At 42.6% G+C, this 16091-nt stretch overlaps 1 protein-coding gene across 3 annotated transcripts in view; it reads right to left on the bottom strand.

The window, feature by feature from the left end:
* The window catches only part of LOC142922632 (cyclin-dependent kinase 8-like), a 59181-nt gene that overhangs the window by 17387 nt on the left and 25703 nt on the right, over positions 1 to 16091 (bottom strand). For all 3 annotated transcript variants that reach the window (XM_076063454.1, XM_076063453.1, XM_076063456.1), the window contains 3 exons: positions 14746 to 14815; positions 12264 to 12336; positions 11248 to 11345 (listed from right to left, as the gene is read on the bottom strand). In XM_076063454.1, the coding sequence (XP_075919569.1) occupies positions 11248 to 11345; positions 12264 to 12336; positions 14746 to 14815 (241 nt within the window). The remainder of the gene's footprint in view (positions 1 to 11247; positions 11346 to 12263; positions 12337 to 14745; positions 14816 to 16091) is intronic.

Raw genomic sequence — 16091 nt, 5'->3', positions numbered from 1 at the left:
ATGTGTGTGGTAGTGTGTACTAGTACTCTGTGTGTGGTAGTGTGTACTAGTACTACTAGTGGTGGTAGTGTGTACTAGTACTACTAGTGGTGGTAGTGTGTACTAGTACTACTAGTGATGGTAGTGTGTACTAGTACTACTAGTGGTGGTAGTGTGTACTAGTACTACTAGTGGTGGTAGTGTGTACTAGTACTACTAGTGGTGGTAGTGTGTACTAGTACTAAGTGTGTGGTAGTGTGTACTAGTACTACTAGTGATGGTAGTGTGTACTAGTACTCTGTGTGTGGTAGTGTGTACTAGTACTACTAGTGGTGGTAGTGTGTACTAGTACTAAGTGTGTGGTAGTGTGTACTAGTACTACTAGTGGTGGTAGTGTGTACTAGTACTCTGTGTGTGGTAGTGTGTACTAGTACTCTGTGTGTGGTAGTGTGTACTAGTACTACTAGTGATGGTAGTGTGTACTAGTACTATGTATGTGGTAGTGTGTACTAGTACTACTAGTGATGGTAGTGTGTACTAGTACTACTAGTGATGGTAGTGTGTACTAGTACTACTAGTGGTGGTAGTGTGTACTAGTACTACTAGTGGTGGTAGTGTGTACTAGTACTATGTGTGTGGTAGTGTGTACTAGTAGTACTAGTGATGGTAGTGTGTACTAGTACTACTAGTGATGGTAGTGTGTACTAGTACTCTGTGTGTGGTAGTGTGTACTAGTACTACTAGTGATGGTAGTGTGTACTAGTACTACTAGTGGTGGTAGTGTGTACTAGTACTACTAGTGGTGGTAGTGTGTACTAGTACTACTAGTGATGGTAGTGTGTACTAGTACTACTAGTGATGGTAGTGTGTACTAGTACTACTAGTGATGGTAGTGTGTACTAGTACTACTAGTGGTGGTAGTGTGTACTAGTACTACTAGTGGTGGTAGTGTGTACTAGTACTATGTGTGATGGTAGTGTGTACTAGTACTACTAGTGGTGGTAGTGTGTACTAGTACTCTGTGTGTGGTAGTGTGTACTAGTACTACTAGTGATGGTAGTGTGTACTAGTACTATGTGTGATGGTAGTGTGTACTAGTACTACTAGTGATGGTAGTGTGTACTAGTAGTACTAGTGATGGTAGTGTGTACTAGTACTACTAGTGATGGTAGTGTGTACTAGTACTATGTATGTGGTAGTGTGTACTAGTACTACTAGCGATGGTAGTGTGTACTAGTACTACTAGTGGTGGTAGTGTGTACTAGTACTACTAGTGATGGTAGTGTGTACTAGTACTACTAGTGATGGTAGTGTGTACTAGTACTACTAGTGATGGTAGTGTGTACTAGTACTACTAGTGATGGTAGTGTGTACTAGTACTATGTGTGTGGTAGTGTGTACTAGTACTACTAGTGGTGGTAGTGTGTACTAGTACTATGTGTGTGGTAGTGTGTACTAGTACTACTAGTGGTGGTAGTGTGTACTAGTACTACTAGTGATGGTAGTGTGTACTAGTACTACTAGTGGTGGTAGTGTGTACTAGTACTATGTGTGGTAGTGTGTACTAGTACTACTAGTGATGGTAGTGTGTACTAGTACTACTAGTGATGGTAGTGTGTACTAGTACTACTAGTGATGGTAGTGTGTACTAGTACTACTAGTGATGGTAGTGTGTACTAGTACTACTAGTGATGGTAGTGTGTACTAGTACTACTAGTGATGGTAGTGTGTACTAGTACTACTAGTGATGGTAGTGTGTACTAGTACTACTAGTGGTGGTAGTGTGTACTAGTACTACTAGTGATGGTAGTGTGTACTAGTACTCTGTGTGTGGTAGTGTGTACTAGTACTACTAGTGATGGTAGTGTGTACTAGTACTACTAGTGATGGTAGTGTGTACTAGTACTACTAGTGATGGTAGTGTGTACTAGTACTACTAGTGATGGTAGTGTGTACTAGTACTCTGTGTGTGGTAGTGTGTACTAGTACTACTAGTGATGGTAGTGTGTACTAGTACTACTAGTGGTGGTAGTGTGTACTAGTACTACTAGTGATGGTAGTGTGTACTAGTACTACTAGTGATGGTAGTGTGTACTAGTACTACTAGTGATGGTAGTGTGTACTAGTACTACTAGTGATGGTAGTGTGTACTAGTACTACTAGTGATGGTAGTGTGTACTAGTACTACTAGTGGTGGTAGTGTGTACTAGTACTACTAGTGATGGTAGTGTGTACTAGTACTACTAGTGATGGTAGTGTGTACTAGTACTACTAGTGATGGTAGTGTGTACTAGTACTACTAGTGGTGGTAGTGTGTACTAGTACTACTAGTGGTGGTAGTGTGTACTAGTACTACTAGTGGTGGTAGTGTGTACTAGTACTATGTGTGGTAGTGTGTACTAGTACTACTAGTGATGGTAGTGTGTACTAGTACTACTAGTGGTGGTAGTGTGTACTAGTACTACTAGTGGTGGTAGTGTGTACTAGTACTATGTGTGTGGTAGTGTGTACTAGTACTACTAGTGATGGTAGTGTGTACTAGTACTACTAGTGATGGTAGTGTGTACTAGTACTACTAGTGATGGTAGTGTGTACTAGTACTACTAGTGGTGGTAGTGTGTACTAGTACTACTAGTGATGGTAGTGTGTACTAGTACTACTAGTGATGGTAGTGTGTACTAGTACTACTAGTGATGGTAGTGTGTACTAGTACTACTAGTGATGGTAGTGTGTACTAGTACTACTAGTGATGGTAGTGTGTACTAGTACTACTAGTGGTGGTAGTGTGTACTAGTACTACTAGTGGTGGTAGTGTGTACTAGTACTATGTGTGTGGTAGTGTGTACTAGTACTACTAGTGATGGTAGTGTGTACTAGTACTACTAGTGATGGTAGTGTGTACTAGTACTACTAGTGGTGGTAGTGTGTACTAGTACTACTAGTGATGGTAGTGTGTACTAGTACTACTAGTGATGGTAGTGTGTACTAGTACTACTAGTGATGGTAGTGTGTACTAGTACTACTAGTGATGGTAGTGTGTACTAGTACTACTAGTGATGGTAGTGTGTACTAGTACTACTAGTGGTGGTAGTGTGTACTAGTACTACTAGTGGTGGTAGTGTGTACTAGTACTACTAGTGGTGGTAGTGTGTACTAGTACTACTAGTGGTGGTAGTGTGTACTAGTACTACTAGTGATGGTAGTGTGTACTAGTACTACTAGTGGTGGTAGTGTGTACTAGTACTACTAGTGATGGTAGTGTGTACTAGTACTACTAGTGATGGTAGTGTGTACTAGTACTCTGTGTGTGGTAGTGTGTACTAGTACTACTAGTGGTGGTAGTGTGTACTAGTACTACTAGTGATGGTAGTGTGTACTAGTACTACTAGTGGTGGTAGTGTGTACTAGTACTACTAGTGATGGTAGTGTGTACTAGTACTACTAGTGGTGGTAGTGTGTACTAGTACTACTAGTGATGGTAGTGTGTACTAGTACTCTGTATGTGGTAGTGTGTACTAGTACTACTAGTGGTGGTAGTGTGTACTAGTACTACTAGTGATGGTAGTGTGTACTAGTACTACTAGTGATGGTAGTGTGTACTAGTACTACTAGTGATGGTAGTGTGTACTAGTACTACTAGTGATGGTAGTGTGTACTAGTACTACTAGTGATGGTAGTGTGTACTAGTACTACTAGTGGTGGTAGTGTGTACTAGTACTCTGTGTGTGGTAGTGTGTACTAGTACTACTAGTGATGGTAGTGTGTACTAGTACTACTAGTGGTGGTAGTGTGTACTAGTACTACTAGTGGTGGTAGTGTGTACTAGTACTACTAGTGGTGGTAGTGTGTACTAGTACTACTAGTGATGGTAGTGTGTACTAGTACTACTAGTGATGGTAGTGTGTACTAGTACTACTAGTGATGGTAGTGTGTACTAGTACTACTAGTGATGGTAGTGTGTACTAGTACTACTAGTGATGGTAGTGTGTACTAGTACTACTAGTGATGGTAGTGTGTACTAGTACTACTAGTGATGGTAGTGTGTACTAGTACTACTAGTGGTGGTAGTGTGTACTAGTACTACTAGTGATGGTAGTGTGTACTAGTACTACTAGTGATGGTAGTGTGTACTAGTACTCTGTGTGTGGTAGTGTGTACTAGTACTACTAGTGATGGTAGTGTGTACTAGTACTACTAGTGGTGGTAGTGTGTACTAGTACTATGTGTGATGGTAGTGTGTACTAGTACTACTAGTGATGGTAGTGTGTACTAGTACTACTAGTGATGGTAGTGTGTACTAGTACTCTGTGTGTGGTAGTGTGTACTAGTACTACTAGTGATGGTAGTGTGTACTAGTACTACTAGTGGTGGTAGTGTGTACTAGTACTACTAGTGATGGTAGTGTGTACTAGTACTACTAGTGGTGGTAGTGTGTACTAGTACTACTAGTGATGGTAGTGTGTACTAGTACTACTAGTGATGGTAGTGTGTACTAGTACTACTAGTGATGGTAGTGTGTACTAGTACTACTAGTGATGGTAGTGTGTACTAGTACTACTAGTGATGGTAGTGTGTACTAGTACTACTAGTGATGGTAGTGTGTACTAGTACTACTAGTGGTGGTAGTGTGTACTAGTACTACTAGTGGTGGTAGTGTGTACTAGTACTCTGTGTGTGGTAGTGTGTACTAGTACTACTAGTGGTGGTAGTGTGTACTAGTACTACTAGTGGTGGTAGTGTGTACTAGTACTACTAGTGATGGTAGTGTGTACTAGTACTCTGTGTGAGGTAGTGTGTACTAGTACTACTAGTGATGGTAGTGTGTACTAGTACTACTAGTGGTGGTAGTGTGTACTAGTACTACTAGTGATGGTAGTGTGTACTAGTACTACTAGTGGTGGTAGTGTGTACTAGTACTATGTGTGTGGTAGTGTGTACTAGTACTACTAGTGCTGGTAGTGTGTACTAGTACTCTGTGTGTGGTAGTGTGTACTAGTACTACTAGTGATGGTAGTGTGTACTAGTACTACTAGTGGTGGTAGTGTGTACTAGTACTACTAGTGATGGTAGTGTGTACTAGTACTACTAGTGATGGTAGTGTGTACTAGTACTACTAGTGGTGGTAGTGTGTACTAGTACTACTAGTGATGGTAGTGTGTACTAGTACTACTAGTGGTGGTAGTGTGTACTAGTACTATGTGTGTGGTAGTGTGTACTAGTACTACTAGTGATGGTAGTGTGTACTAGTACTACTAGTGATGGTAGTGTGTACTAGTACTACTAGTGGTGGTAGTGTGTACTAGTACTATGTGTGTGGTAGTGTGTACTAGTACTATGTGTGTGGTAGTGTGTACTAGTACTATGTGTGTGGTAGTGTGTACTAGTACTACTAGTGATGGTAGTGTGTACTAGTACTACTAGTGGTGGTAGTGTGTACTAGTACTACTAGTGATGGTAGTGTGTACTAGTACTACTAGTGATGGTAGTGTGTACTAGTACTACTAGTGGTGGTAGTGTGTACTAGTACTACTAGTGGTGGTAGTGTGTACTAGTACTACTAGTGGTGGTAGTGTGTACTAGTACTACTAGTGATGGTAGTGTGTACTAGTACTACTAGTGATGGTAGTGTGTACTAGTACTACTAGTGGTGGTAGTGTGTACTAGTACTACTAGTGGTGGTAGTGTGTACTAGTACTACTAGTGATGGTAGTGTGTACTAGTACTACTAGTGGTGGTAGTGTGTACTAGTACTACTAGTGGTGGTAGTGTGTACTAGTACTACTAGTGATGGTAGTGTGTACTAGTACTACTAGTGATGGTAGTGTGTACTAGTACTACTAGTGATGGTAGTGTGTACTAGTACTACTAGTGGTGGTAGTGTGTACTAGTACTACTAGTGGTGGTAGTGTGTACTAGTACTACTAGTGATGGTAGTGTGTACTAGTACTACTAGTGATGGTAGTGTGTACTAGTACTACTAGTGATGGTAGTGTGTACTAGTACTACTAGTGGTGGTAGTGTGTACTAGTACTATGTGTGGTAGTGTGTACTAGTACTACTAGTGGTGGTAGTGTGTACTAGTACTACTAGTGATGGTAGTGTGTACTAGTACTACTAGTGGTGGTAGTGTGTACTAGTACTCTGTGTGTGGTAGTGTGTACTAGTACTACTAGTGGTGGTAGTGTGTACTAGTACTATGTGTGTGGTAGTGTGTACTAGTACTACTAGTGATGGTAGTGTGTACTAGTACTACTAGTGATGGTAGTGTGTACTAGTACTCTGTGTGTGGTAGTGTGTACTAGTACTACTAGTGATGGTAGTGTGTACTAGTACTACTAGTGGTGGTAGTGTGTACTAGTACTACTAGTGGTGGTAGTGTGTACTAGTACTACTAGTGGTGGTAGTGTGTACTAGTACTACTAGTGATGGTAGTGTGTACTAGTACTATGTGTGTGGTAGTGTGTACTAGTACTATGTGTGTGGTAGTGTGTACTAGTACTACTAGTGATGGTAGTGTGTACTAGTACTACTAGTGGTGGTAGTGTGTACTAGTACTACTAGTGATGGTAGTGTGTACTAGTACTACTAGTGGTGGTAGTGTGTACTAGTACTACTAGTGGTGGTAGTGTGTACTAGTACTACTAGTGATGGTAGTGTGTACTAGTACTACTAGTGGTGGTAGTGTGTACTAGTACTACTAGTGGTGGTAGTGTGTACTAGTACTACTAGTGGTGGTAGTGTGTACTAGTACTATGTGTGTGGTAGTGTGTACTAGTACTCTGTGTGATGGTAGTGTGTACTAGTACTACTAGTGGTGGTAGTGTGTACTAGTACTACTAGTGGTGGTAGTGTGTACTAGTACTACTAGTGATGGTAGTGTGTACTAGTACTATGTGTGTGGTAGTGTGTACTAGTACTACTAGTGGTGGTAGTGTGTACTAGTACTACTAGTGATGGTAGTGTGTACTAGTACTACTAGTGGTGGTAGTGTGTACTAGTACTACTAGTGATGGTAGTGTGTACTAGTACTACTAGTGGTGGTAGTGTGTACTAGTACTATGTGTGTGGTAGTGTGTACTAGTACTATGTGTGTGGTAGTGTGTACTAGTACTACTAGTGGTGGTAGTGTGTACTAGTACTACTAGTGGTGGTAGTGTGTACTAGTACTACTAGTGGTGGTAGTGTGTACTAGTACTACTAGTGATGGTAGTGTGTACTAGTACTACTAGTGGTGGTAGTGTGTACTAGTACTACTAGTGATGGTAGTGTGTACTAGTACTACTAGTGATGGTAGTGTGTACTAGTACTACTAGTGATGGTAGTGTGTACTAGTACTACTAGTGGTGGTAGTGTGTACTAGTACTATGTGTGTGGTAGTGTGTACTAGTACTACTAGTGATGGTAGTGTGTACTAGTACTACTAGTGGTGGTAGTGTGTACTAGTACTACTAGTGATGGTAGTGTGTACTAGTACTACTAGTGATGGTAGTGTGTACTAGTACTACTAGTGGTGGTAGTGTGTACTAGTACTACTAGTGATGGTAGTGTGTACTAGTACTACTAGTGGTGGTAGTGTGTACTAGTACTACTAGTGGTGGTAGTGTGTACTAGTACTACTAGTGATGGTAGTGTGTACTAGTACTATGTGTGTGGTAGTGTGTACTAGTACTACTAGTGATGGTAGTGTGTACTAGTACTACTAGTGGTGGTAGTGTGTACTAGTACTATGTGTGGTAGTGTGTACTAGTACTACTAGTGGTGGTAGTGTGTACTAGTACTACTAGTGATGGTAGTGTGTACTAGTACTCTGTATGTGGTAGTGTGTACTAGTACTACTAGTGATGGTAGTGTGTACTAGTACTCTGTGTGTGGTAGTGTGTACTAGTACTACTAGTGATGGTAGTGTGTACTAGTACTACTAGTGATGGTAGTGTGTACTAGTACTACTAGTGGTGGTAGTGTGTACTAGTACTACTAGTGATGGTAGTGTGTACTAGTACTACTAGTGATGGTAGTGTGTACTAGTACTATGTGTGTGGTAGTGTGTACTAGTACTACTAGTGATGGTAGTGTGTACTAGTACTACTAGTGATGGTAGTGTGTACTAGTACTATGTGTGTGGTAGTGTGTACTAGTACTACTAGTGATGGTAGTGTGTACTAGTACTACTAGTGATGGTAGTGTGTACTAGTACTACTAGTGATGGTAGTGTGTACTAGTACTACTAGTGATGGTAGTGTGTACTAGTACTACTAGTGATGGTAGTGTGTACTAGTACTACTAGTGATGGTAGTGTGTACTAGTACTACTAGTGATGGTAGTGTGTACTAGTACTACTAGTGGTGGTAGTGTGTACTAGTACTACTAGTGATGGTAGTGTGTACTAGTACTACTAGTGGTGGTAGTGTGTACTAGTACTATGTGTGTGGTAGTGTGTACTAGTACTACTAGTGATGGTAGTGTGTACTAGTACTACTAGTGGTGGTAGTGTGTACTAGTACTACTAGTGATGGTAGTGTGTACTAGTACTACTAGTGATGGTAGTGTGTACTAGTACTACTAGTGGTGGTAGTGTGTACTAGTACTACTAGTGGTGGTAGTGTGTACTAGTACTACTAGTGATGGTAGTGTGTACTAGTACTACTAGTGGTGGTAGTGTGTACTAGTACTCTGTGTGAGGTAGTGTGTACTAGTACTACTAGTGATGGTAGTGTGTACTAGTACTACTAGTGGTGGTAGTGTGTACTAGTACTCTGTGTGAGGTAGTGTGTACTAGTACTACTAGTGGTGGTAGTGTGTACTAGTACTACTAGTGATGGTAGTGTGTACTAGTACTACTAGTGATGGTAGTGTGTACTAGTACTACTAGTGATGGTAGTGTGTACTAGTACTACTAGTGATGGTAGTGTGTACTAGTACTACTAGTGATGGTAGTGTGTACTAGTACTACTAGTGGTGGTAGTGTGTACTAGTACTACTAGTGATGGTAGTGTGTACTAGTACTCTGTGTGAGGTAGTGTGTACTAGTACTACTAGTGATGGTAGTGTGTACTAGTACTCTGTGTGTGGTAGTGTGTACTAGTACTACTAGTGGTGGTAGTGTGTACTAGTACTACTAGTGATGGTAGTGTGTACTAGTACTACTAGTGGTGGTAGTGTGTACTAGTACTACTAGTGATGGTAGTGTGTACTAGTACTCTGTGTGAGGTAGTGTGTACTAGTACTACTAGTGGTGGTAGTGAGTAGTAGTGGTGATAGTATGTAGTACATGTACTCTGTATGTGGTAGTGTGTACTAGTACTCTGTGTGTGGTAGAGGTTCTTCGTGAAAGTAACAGTCTTGCATAGCTAGTACTACTAGTGGTGATAGTGACTACTACTGTGTAGTGACTAGCACTACTGTGTAGTGTGTAGTACTAGTTAGTACTACTACTGTGTAGTGTGTAGTGTGTAGTACTAGTTAGTACTAGTGGTACTAACTCAGTATGAGGCAGAGGCTCCTCGTGAAAGTAACAGTCTTGCATGGATAGTACTAGTACTGTGTAGTGTGTAGTACTAGTACTAGTACTAACTCAGTATGAGGCAGAGGCTCTTCGTGAAAGTAACAGTCTTGCATGGCTAGTACTACTACTGTGTAGTGTGTAGTAATAGTACTAGTAGTACTAACTAGTACTAGTAGTACTAGTTAGTACTACTAGTACTAACTCAGTATGAGGCAGAGGCTCTTCGTGAAAGTAACAGTCTTGCATGGCTACTACTACTACTGTGTAGTGTGTAGTACTAGTTAGTACTACTACTGTGTAGTGTGTAGTACTAGTTAGTACTAGTAGTACTACTAGTACTACTAGTACTAACTCAGTATGAGGCAGAGGCTCTTCATGAAAGTAACAGTCTTGCATGGCTACTACTACTGTGTAGTGTGTAGTACCAGTTAGTACTAGTTAGTACTACTACTGTGTAGTGTGTAGTACTAGTTAGTACTAGTGGTACTAACTCAGTATGAGGCAGAGGCTCTTCATGAAAGTAACAGTCTTGCATAGCTAGTACTACTACTGTGTAGTGTGTAGTACTAGTTAGTACTAGTACTAACTTAGTACTACTGTGTAGTGTGTAGTACTAGTGAGTACTACTACTGTGTAGTGTGTAGTACTAGTTAGTACTAGTACTAACTTAGTACTAGTACTAACTCAGTATGAGGCAGAGGCTCTTCGTGAAAGTAACAGTCTTGCATGGCTAGTACTACTACTGTGTACTGTGTAGTACTAGTTAGTACTAGTGGTACTAACTCAGTATGAGGCAGAGGCTCTTCATGAAAGTAACAGTCTTGCATGGCTAGTACTACTACTGTGTACTGTGTAGTACTAGTTAGTACTAGTGGTACTAACTCAGTATGAGGCAGAGGCTCTTCATGAAAGTAACAGTCTTGCATGGCTACTACTACTGTGTAGTGTGTAGTACTAGTTAGTACTAGTACACGTACTCAGTATGAGGCAGAGGCTCTTCATGAAAGTAACAGTCTTGCATGGCTACTACTACTACTGTGTAGTGTGTAGTACTAGTTAGTACTAGTAGTACTAACTCAGTATGAGGCAGAGGCTCTTCGTGAAAGTAACAGTCTTGCATGGCTAGTACTACTACTGTATAGTGTGTAGTAGTAGTTAGTACTAGTACACGTACTCAGTATGAGGCAGAGGCTCTTCATGAAAGTAACAGTCTTGCATGGCTAGTACTAGTACTGTGTAGTGTGTAGTAATAGTTAGTACTAGTACTAGTACTAACTCAGTATGAGGCAGAGGCTCTTCATGAAAGTAACAGTCTTGCATGGCTAGTACTAGTACTGTGTAGTGTGTAGTACTAGTTAGTACTACTACTGTGTAGTGTGTAGTACTAGTTAGTACTACTACTGTGTAGTGTGTAGTACTAGTTAGTACTACTACTGTGTAGTGTGTAGTACTAGTTAGTACTAGTACACGTACTCAGTATGAGGCAGAGGCTCTTCATGAAAGTAACAGTCTTGCATGGCTAGTACTAGTACTGTGTAGTGTGTAGTACTAGTTAGTACTAGTAGTACTAACTAGTACTACTAGTACTACTGTGTAGTGTGTAGTACTAGTTAGTACTAGTACACGTACTCAGTATGAGGCAGAGGCTCTTCATGAAAGTAACAGTCTTGCATGGCTAGTACTAGTACTGTATAGTGTGTAGTAATAGTTAGTACTACTACTGTATAGTGTGTAGTAATAGTTAGTACTAGTACTAGTACACGTACTCAGTATGAGGCAGAGGCTCTTCATGAAAGTAACAGTCTTGCATGGCCGTCTCCGACGAGATTCTCCGCGTGGGGTCCATGGTCAGCAGCTTCTGGAGCTGCGCACAGTTGCCATGGTTACCGCCATCACAGTTACCACGGTTACCGCCATCAGTTACCACGGTTACTGCCATCACAGTTGCCGTGGTTACCCCCATCACAGTTACCACGGTTACCGCCATCAGTTACCACGGTTACTGCCATCACAGTTGCCGTGGTTACCCCCATCACAGTTACCACGGTTACCGCCATTAGTTACCACGGTTTACCGCCATCAGTTACCACGGTTACCGCCATCACAGTTGCCGTGGTTACCGCTACAGTGGTTGCCACCACTGCCACCACTGTTACCGTGTTTACCACCATGGTTACCCCATTGTTGACCCGCCATTACCCTGTGGTTATTTCCACGGTAAACTCATGTTACCCCAGGTTACCCTGGTTACCCCAGGTTACCCTGGTTACCCTGGTTACCCTGCTTACCCCAGGTAACCCTGGTTACCCTGGTTACCCCTGGTTACCCCATGTCACCCCATGTTACCCCTGGTTACCCTGGTTACCCCATGTCACCCCTGGTTACCCTGGTTACCCCAGGTTACCCCTGGTTACCCCGGTTACCACAAGTTACCCTGGTTACCCCATGTCACCCCTGGTTACCCAGGTTACCCCTGGTTACCCAGGTTACCCCTGGTTACCCCCGGTTACCCAGGTTACCCGTGGTTACCCCAGGTTACCCCAGGTTACCCCGTGTAAGCTCAGGTTACCCTGGTTACCCCAGGTCACCCCAGGTTACCCCTGGTTACCCTGGTTACCCCATGTCACCCCTGGTTACCCTGGTTACCCCTGGTTACCCCAGGTTACCCTGGTTACCCCTGGTTACCCTGGTTACCCCTGGTTACCCCAGGTTACCCCGTGTAACCCCTTGTTACCCAGGTTACCCCTGGTTACCCTGGTTACCCCAGGTTACCCCAGGTTACCAGGTGGAACGCTTTACTGTCCGGCTTTACTTTGTGCTTCTCCATGTACTTGACGAGACTGCAGTTGACGTAGCTACAACAACAACAACAACAACGTCAACAACAACATCAACAACAACAACATCAACAACAACAACATCAACATCATCAACAACAACAACATTAACAACAACAATAACAACAACAACATCAACAACAACAACAACAATAACAACAACATCAACAACGTCAACAACAACATCAACAACATCAACAACAACAACATCAACATCATCAACAACAACAACATTAACAACAACAATAACAACAACAACATCAACAACAACAATAACAACAACAATAACAACATCAACAACAACATCAACAACAACATCAACAACAACATCAACAACAACAACAACATCAACAACAACATCATCATCAACAACAACATCATCATCAACATTATAAACACCATCAACAACAACATCAACAACAATAACAACAACATCAACAACAATAACAACATCAACAACATCAACAACAACAACAACAACATCAACAACAACAACATCAACAACACCAATAACAACAACATCAACAACATCAACAACAATAACAACAATAACAACAACAACAACATCAACAACAACAACAACAACATCAACAACAACAATAACAACAACAACAACAATAACAACATCAACAACAACAACAATAACAACAACAATAACAACAACTACAACAACAACATCAACAACAACAACAATAACAACAACACCAATAACAACAACAACATCAACAACAACATTAACAACAACACAACAACATTATAAACAACAACAACATCAACAACATTATAAACATCATCAACAACAACAACATCGTCAACAACAACATCAACAACAACAACAACCATCAACAACAACAACAACAACCATCAACAACAACAACATCAACAACAACATCAACAACATCGTCAACAACAACAACAACATCAACAACATCAACAACAACATCAACAACATTAACAACATCAACATCAACAACAACATCATCAACATCAACATCAACAACAACATCATCAACAACAACAACAACATCAACAACAACAACAACATCAACAACATCAACATCATCAACAACAACATCAACAACAACAACGACAACGTCAACAACATCAACAACAACAACATCAACAACATTATAAACACCAACAACGTCAACAACAACAACATCAACAACAACAACATCAACAACAACATCAACAACAACGTCAACAACGTCAACAACATCAACAACAACAACATCATCAACAACAACATCAACAACAACATCAACAACAACATCAACATCAACAACAACATCAACATCAACAACAACAACATCAACAACAACAACGTCAACAACAACATCAACAACAACAACCATCAACATCAACAACCATCAACATCAACAACCATTAACAACCATCAACAACAACAATCATCAAAAACAACCATCAACAACTAAGCTACAACATCAACAACCATCAACAACAACGCCACAAACACCACCAACAACCACAACCACCACCACCGCCACAACCACCACAACCACCACCACAACCACCACCACCACAACCACCACCACCACAACCACCACCACCACAACCACCACCACAACCACCACCACCACAACCACCACCACCACCACAACCACCACCACCACAAACACCACCACAACCACCACCACCACAACCACCACCACAACGATCACCACAACCACCACCACCACCACAACCACCACAACCACCACCACAACCACCACCACCACCACAACCACCACCACCACAACCACCACAACCACCACCACCACCATCACCACCACCACAACCACCACCACAACCACCACCACCACAACCACCACCACCACAACCACCACAACCACCACCACCACCACAACCACCACAACCACCACCACAACCACCACCACCACAACCACCACCACAACGATCACCACAACCACCACCACCACCACAACCACCACAACCACCACCACCACAACCACCACCACCACAACCACCACCACCACCACAACCATCACCACCACAACCACCACCACCACCATCACCACCACCACAACCACCACCACCACCACCACCACAACCACCACCACCACATCCACCACCACCACAACCACCACAACCACCACCACCACAACTACCACCACCACCACAACCACCACCACCACAACCACCACTACCACCACAACTACCACCACCACCACAACCACCACCACCCCCACAACCACCACCATCACCACCACCACAACCACCACCACCACCACCACCACAACCACCACCACCACAACCACCACAACCACCACCACCACAACTACCACCACCACCACAACCACCACCACCACAACCACCACTACCACCACAACTACCACCACCACCACCACCACCCCCACAACCACCACCACCACCACAACCACCACCACAACCACTACCACCACGTACTTATTGCGACGGAAGTCTTTGATAAGTGTTGCATGTTCAGGCATCTTCCGGATGTCCTCCCACTCCTTGTCTGGGGGAGGGGAGGGGCGATAGTGGAGATGTTGGTGGTGATGTTGGTGATGGTGATGATGGTGATGGTGGTGATGTTGGTGGTGGTAATGTTGGTGATGTTGGTGATGGTGATGATGTTGGTGATGATGGTGATGGTGATGTTGTTGTTGGTGATGTTGATGTTGGTGGTGGTGATGTTGTTGGTGGTGATGTTGGTGGTGATGTTGGTGGTGATGTTGGTGGTGATGTTGGTGGTGGTGATGTTGGTGGTGGTGATGTTGGTGGTGATGATGTTGGTGGTGGTGATGTTGGTGATGATGTTGTTGGTGGTGGTGATGTTGTTGGTGATGATGTTGTTGGTGGTGATGATGTTGTTGGTGATGATGTTGTTGGTGGTGATGTTGTTGGTGATGATGTTGTTGGTGGTGATGTTGTTGGTGATGATGTTGGTGGTGGTGGTGGTGTTGTTGGTGATGATGTTGGTGGTGGTGGTGATGTTGTTGGTGATGATGTTGTTGGTGGTGGTGATGTTGTTGGTGATGATGATGTTGGTGATGGTGATGTTGTTGGTGATGATGTTGGTGGTGGTGGTGGTGATGTTGTTGGTGATGATGTTGTTGGTGGTGGTGATGTTGTTGGTGATGATGTTGGTGGTGATGTTGTTGGTGATGTTATTGGTGGTGATGTTGGTGGTGATGTTGGTGGTGATGTTGGTGGTGGTGATGTTGGTGGTGGTGATGTTGGTGGTGATGATGTTGGTGGTGGTGATATTGTTGGTGATGATGTTGGTGGTGGTGGAGATGTTGGTGGAGATGTTGGTGGTGGTGTTGTTGGTGGTGGTGATGTTGTGATGATGTGATGGTGATGGTGTTAGTGATGATGGTACCAGCAGGAAAGCCCATGACACTGAATATGCGGTCCAGCTGGTCGTGGTGGTACGGGTTGTGATGGTGATGTTGTGATGATGTGATGATGATGTGATGATGATGATGGTACCAGCAGGAAAGCCCATGACACTGAATATGCGGTCCAGCTGGTCGTGGTGGTACGGGTTGTGATGGTGATGTTGTGATGATGATGATGTGATGATTATGTTAATGATGATGTGATGATGATGTTAGTGATGATGTGATGATGATGTTAGTGATGATGTTACTACCTGCAGGAAAGCCCATGACACTGAAAATGCGGTCCAGCTGGTCGTGGTGGTACGGGTTGTGATGGTGATGGTGATGTGATGATGATGTTAGTGATGTTAGTGATGGTGATGTTAGTGATGATGTTAGTGATGATGA

This window comes from Petromyzon marinus, unplaced genomic scaffold (genome assembly GCF_048934315.1).
Source record: "Petromyzon marinus isolate PM22_M1 ecotype Great Lakes invasive population unplaced genomic scaffold, UKy_Petmar_22M1.pri1.0 PM_Scaffold_125, whole genome shotgun sequence".
NCBI lineage: Eukaryota > Metazoa > Chordata > Hyperoartia > Petromyzontiformes > Petromyzontidae > Petromyzon > Petromyzon marinus.
Note: the sequence above shows the minus strand (reverse complement) of the source record. Positions and strands in the feature narration are given on the sequence as shown.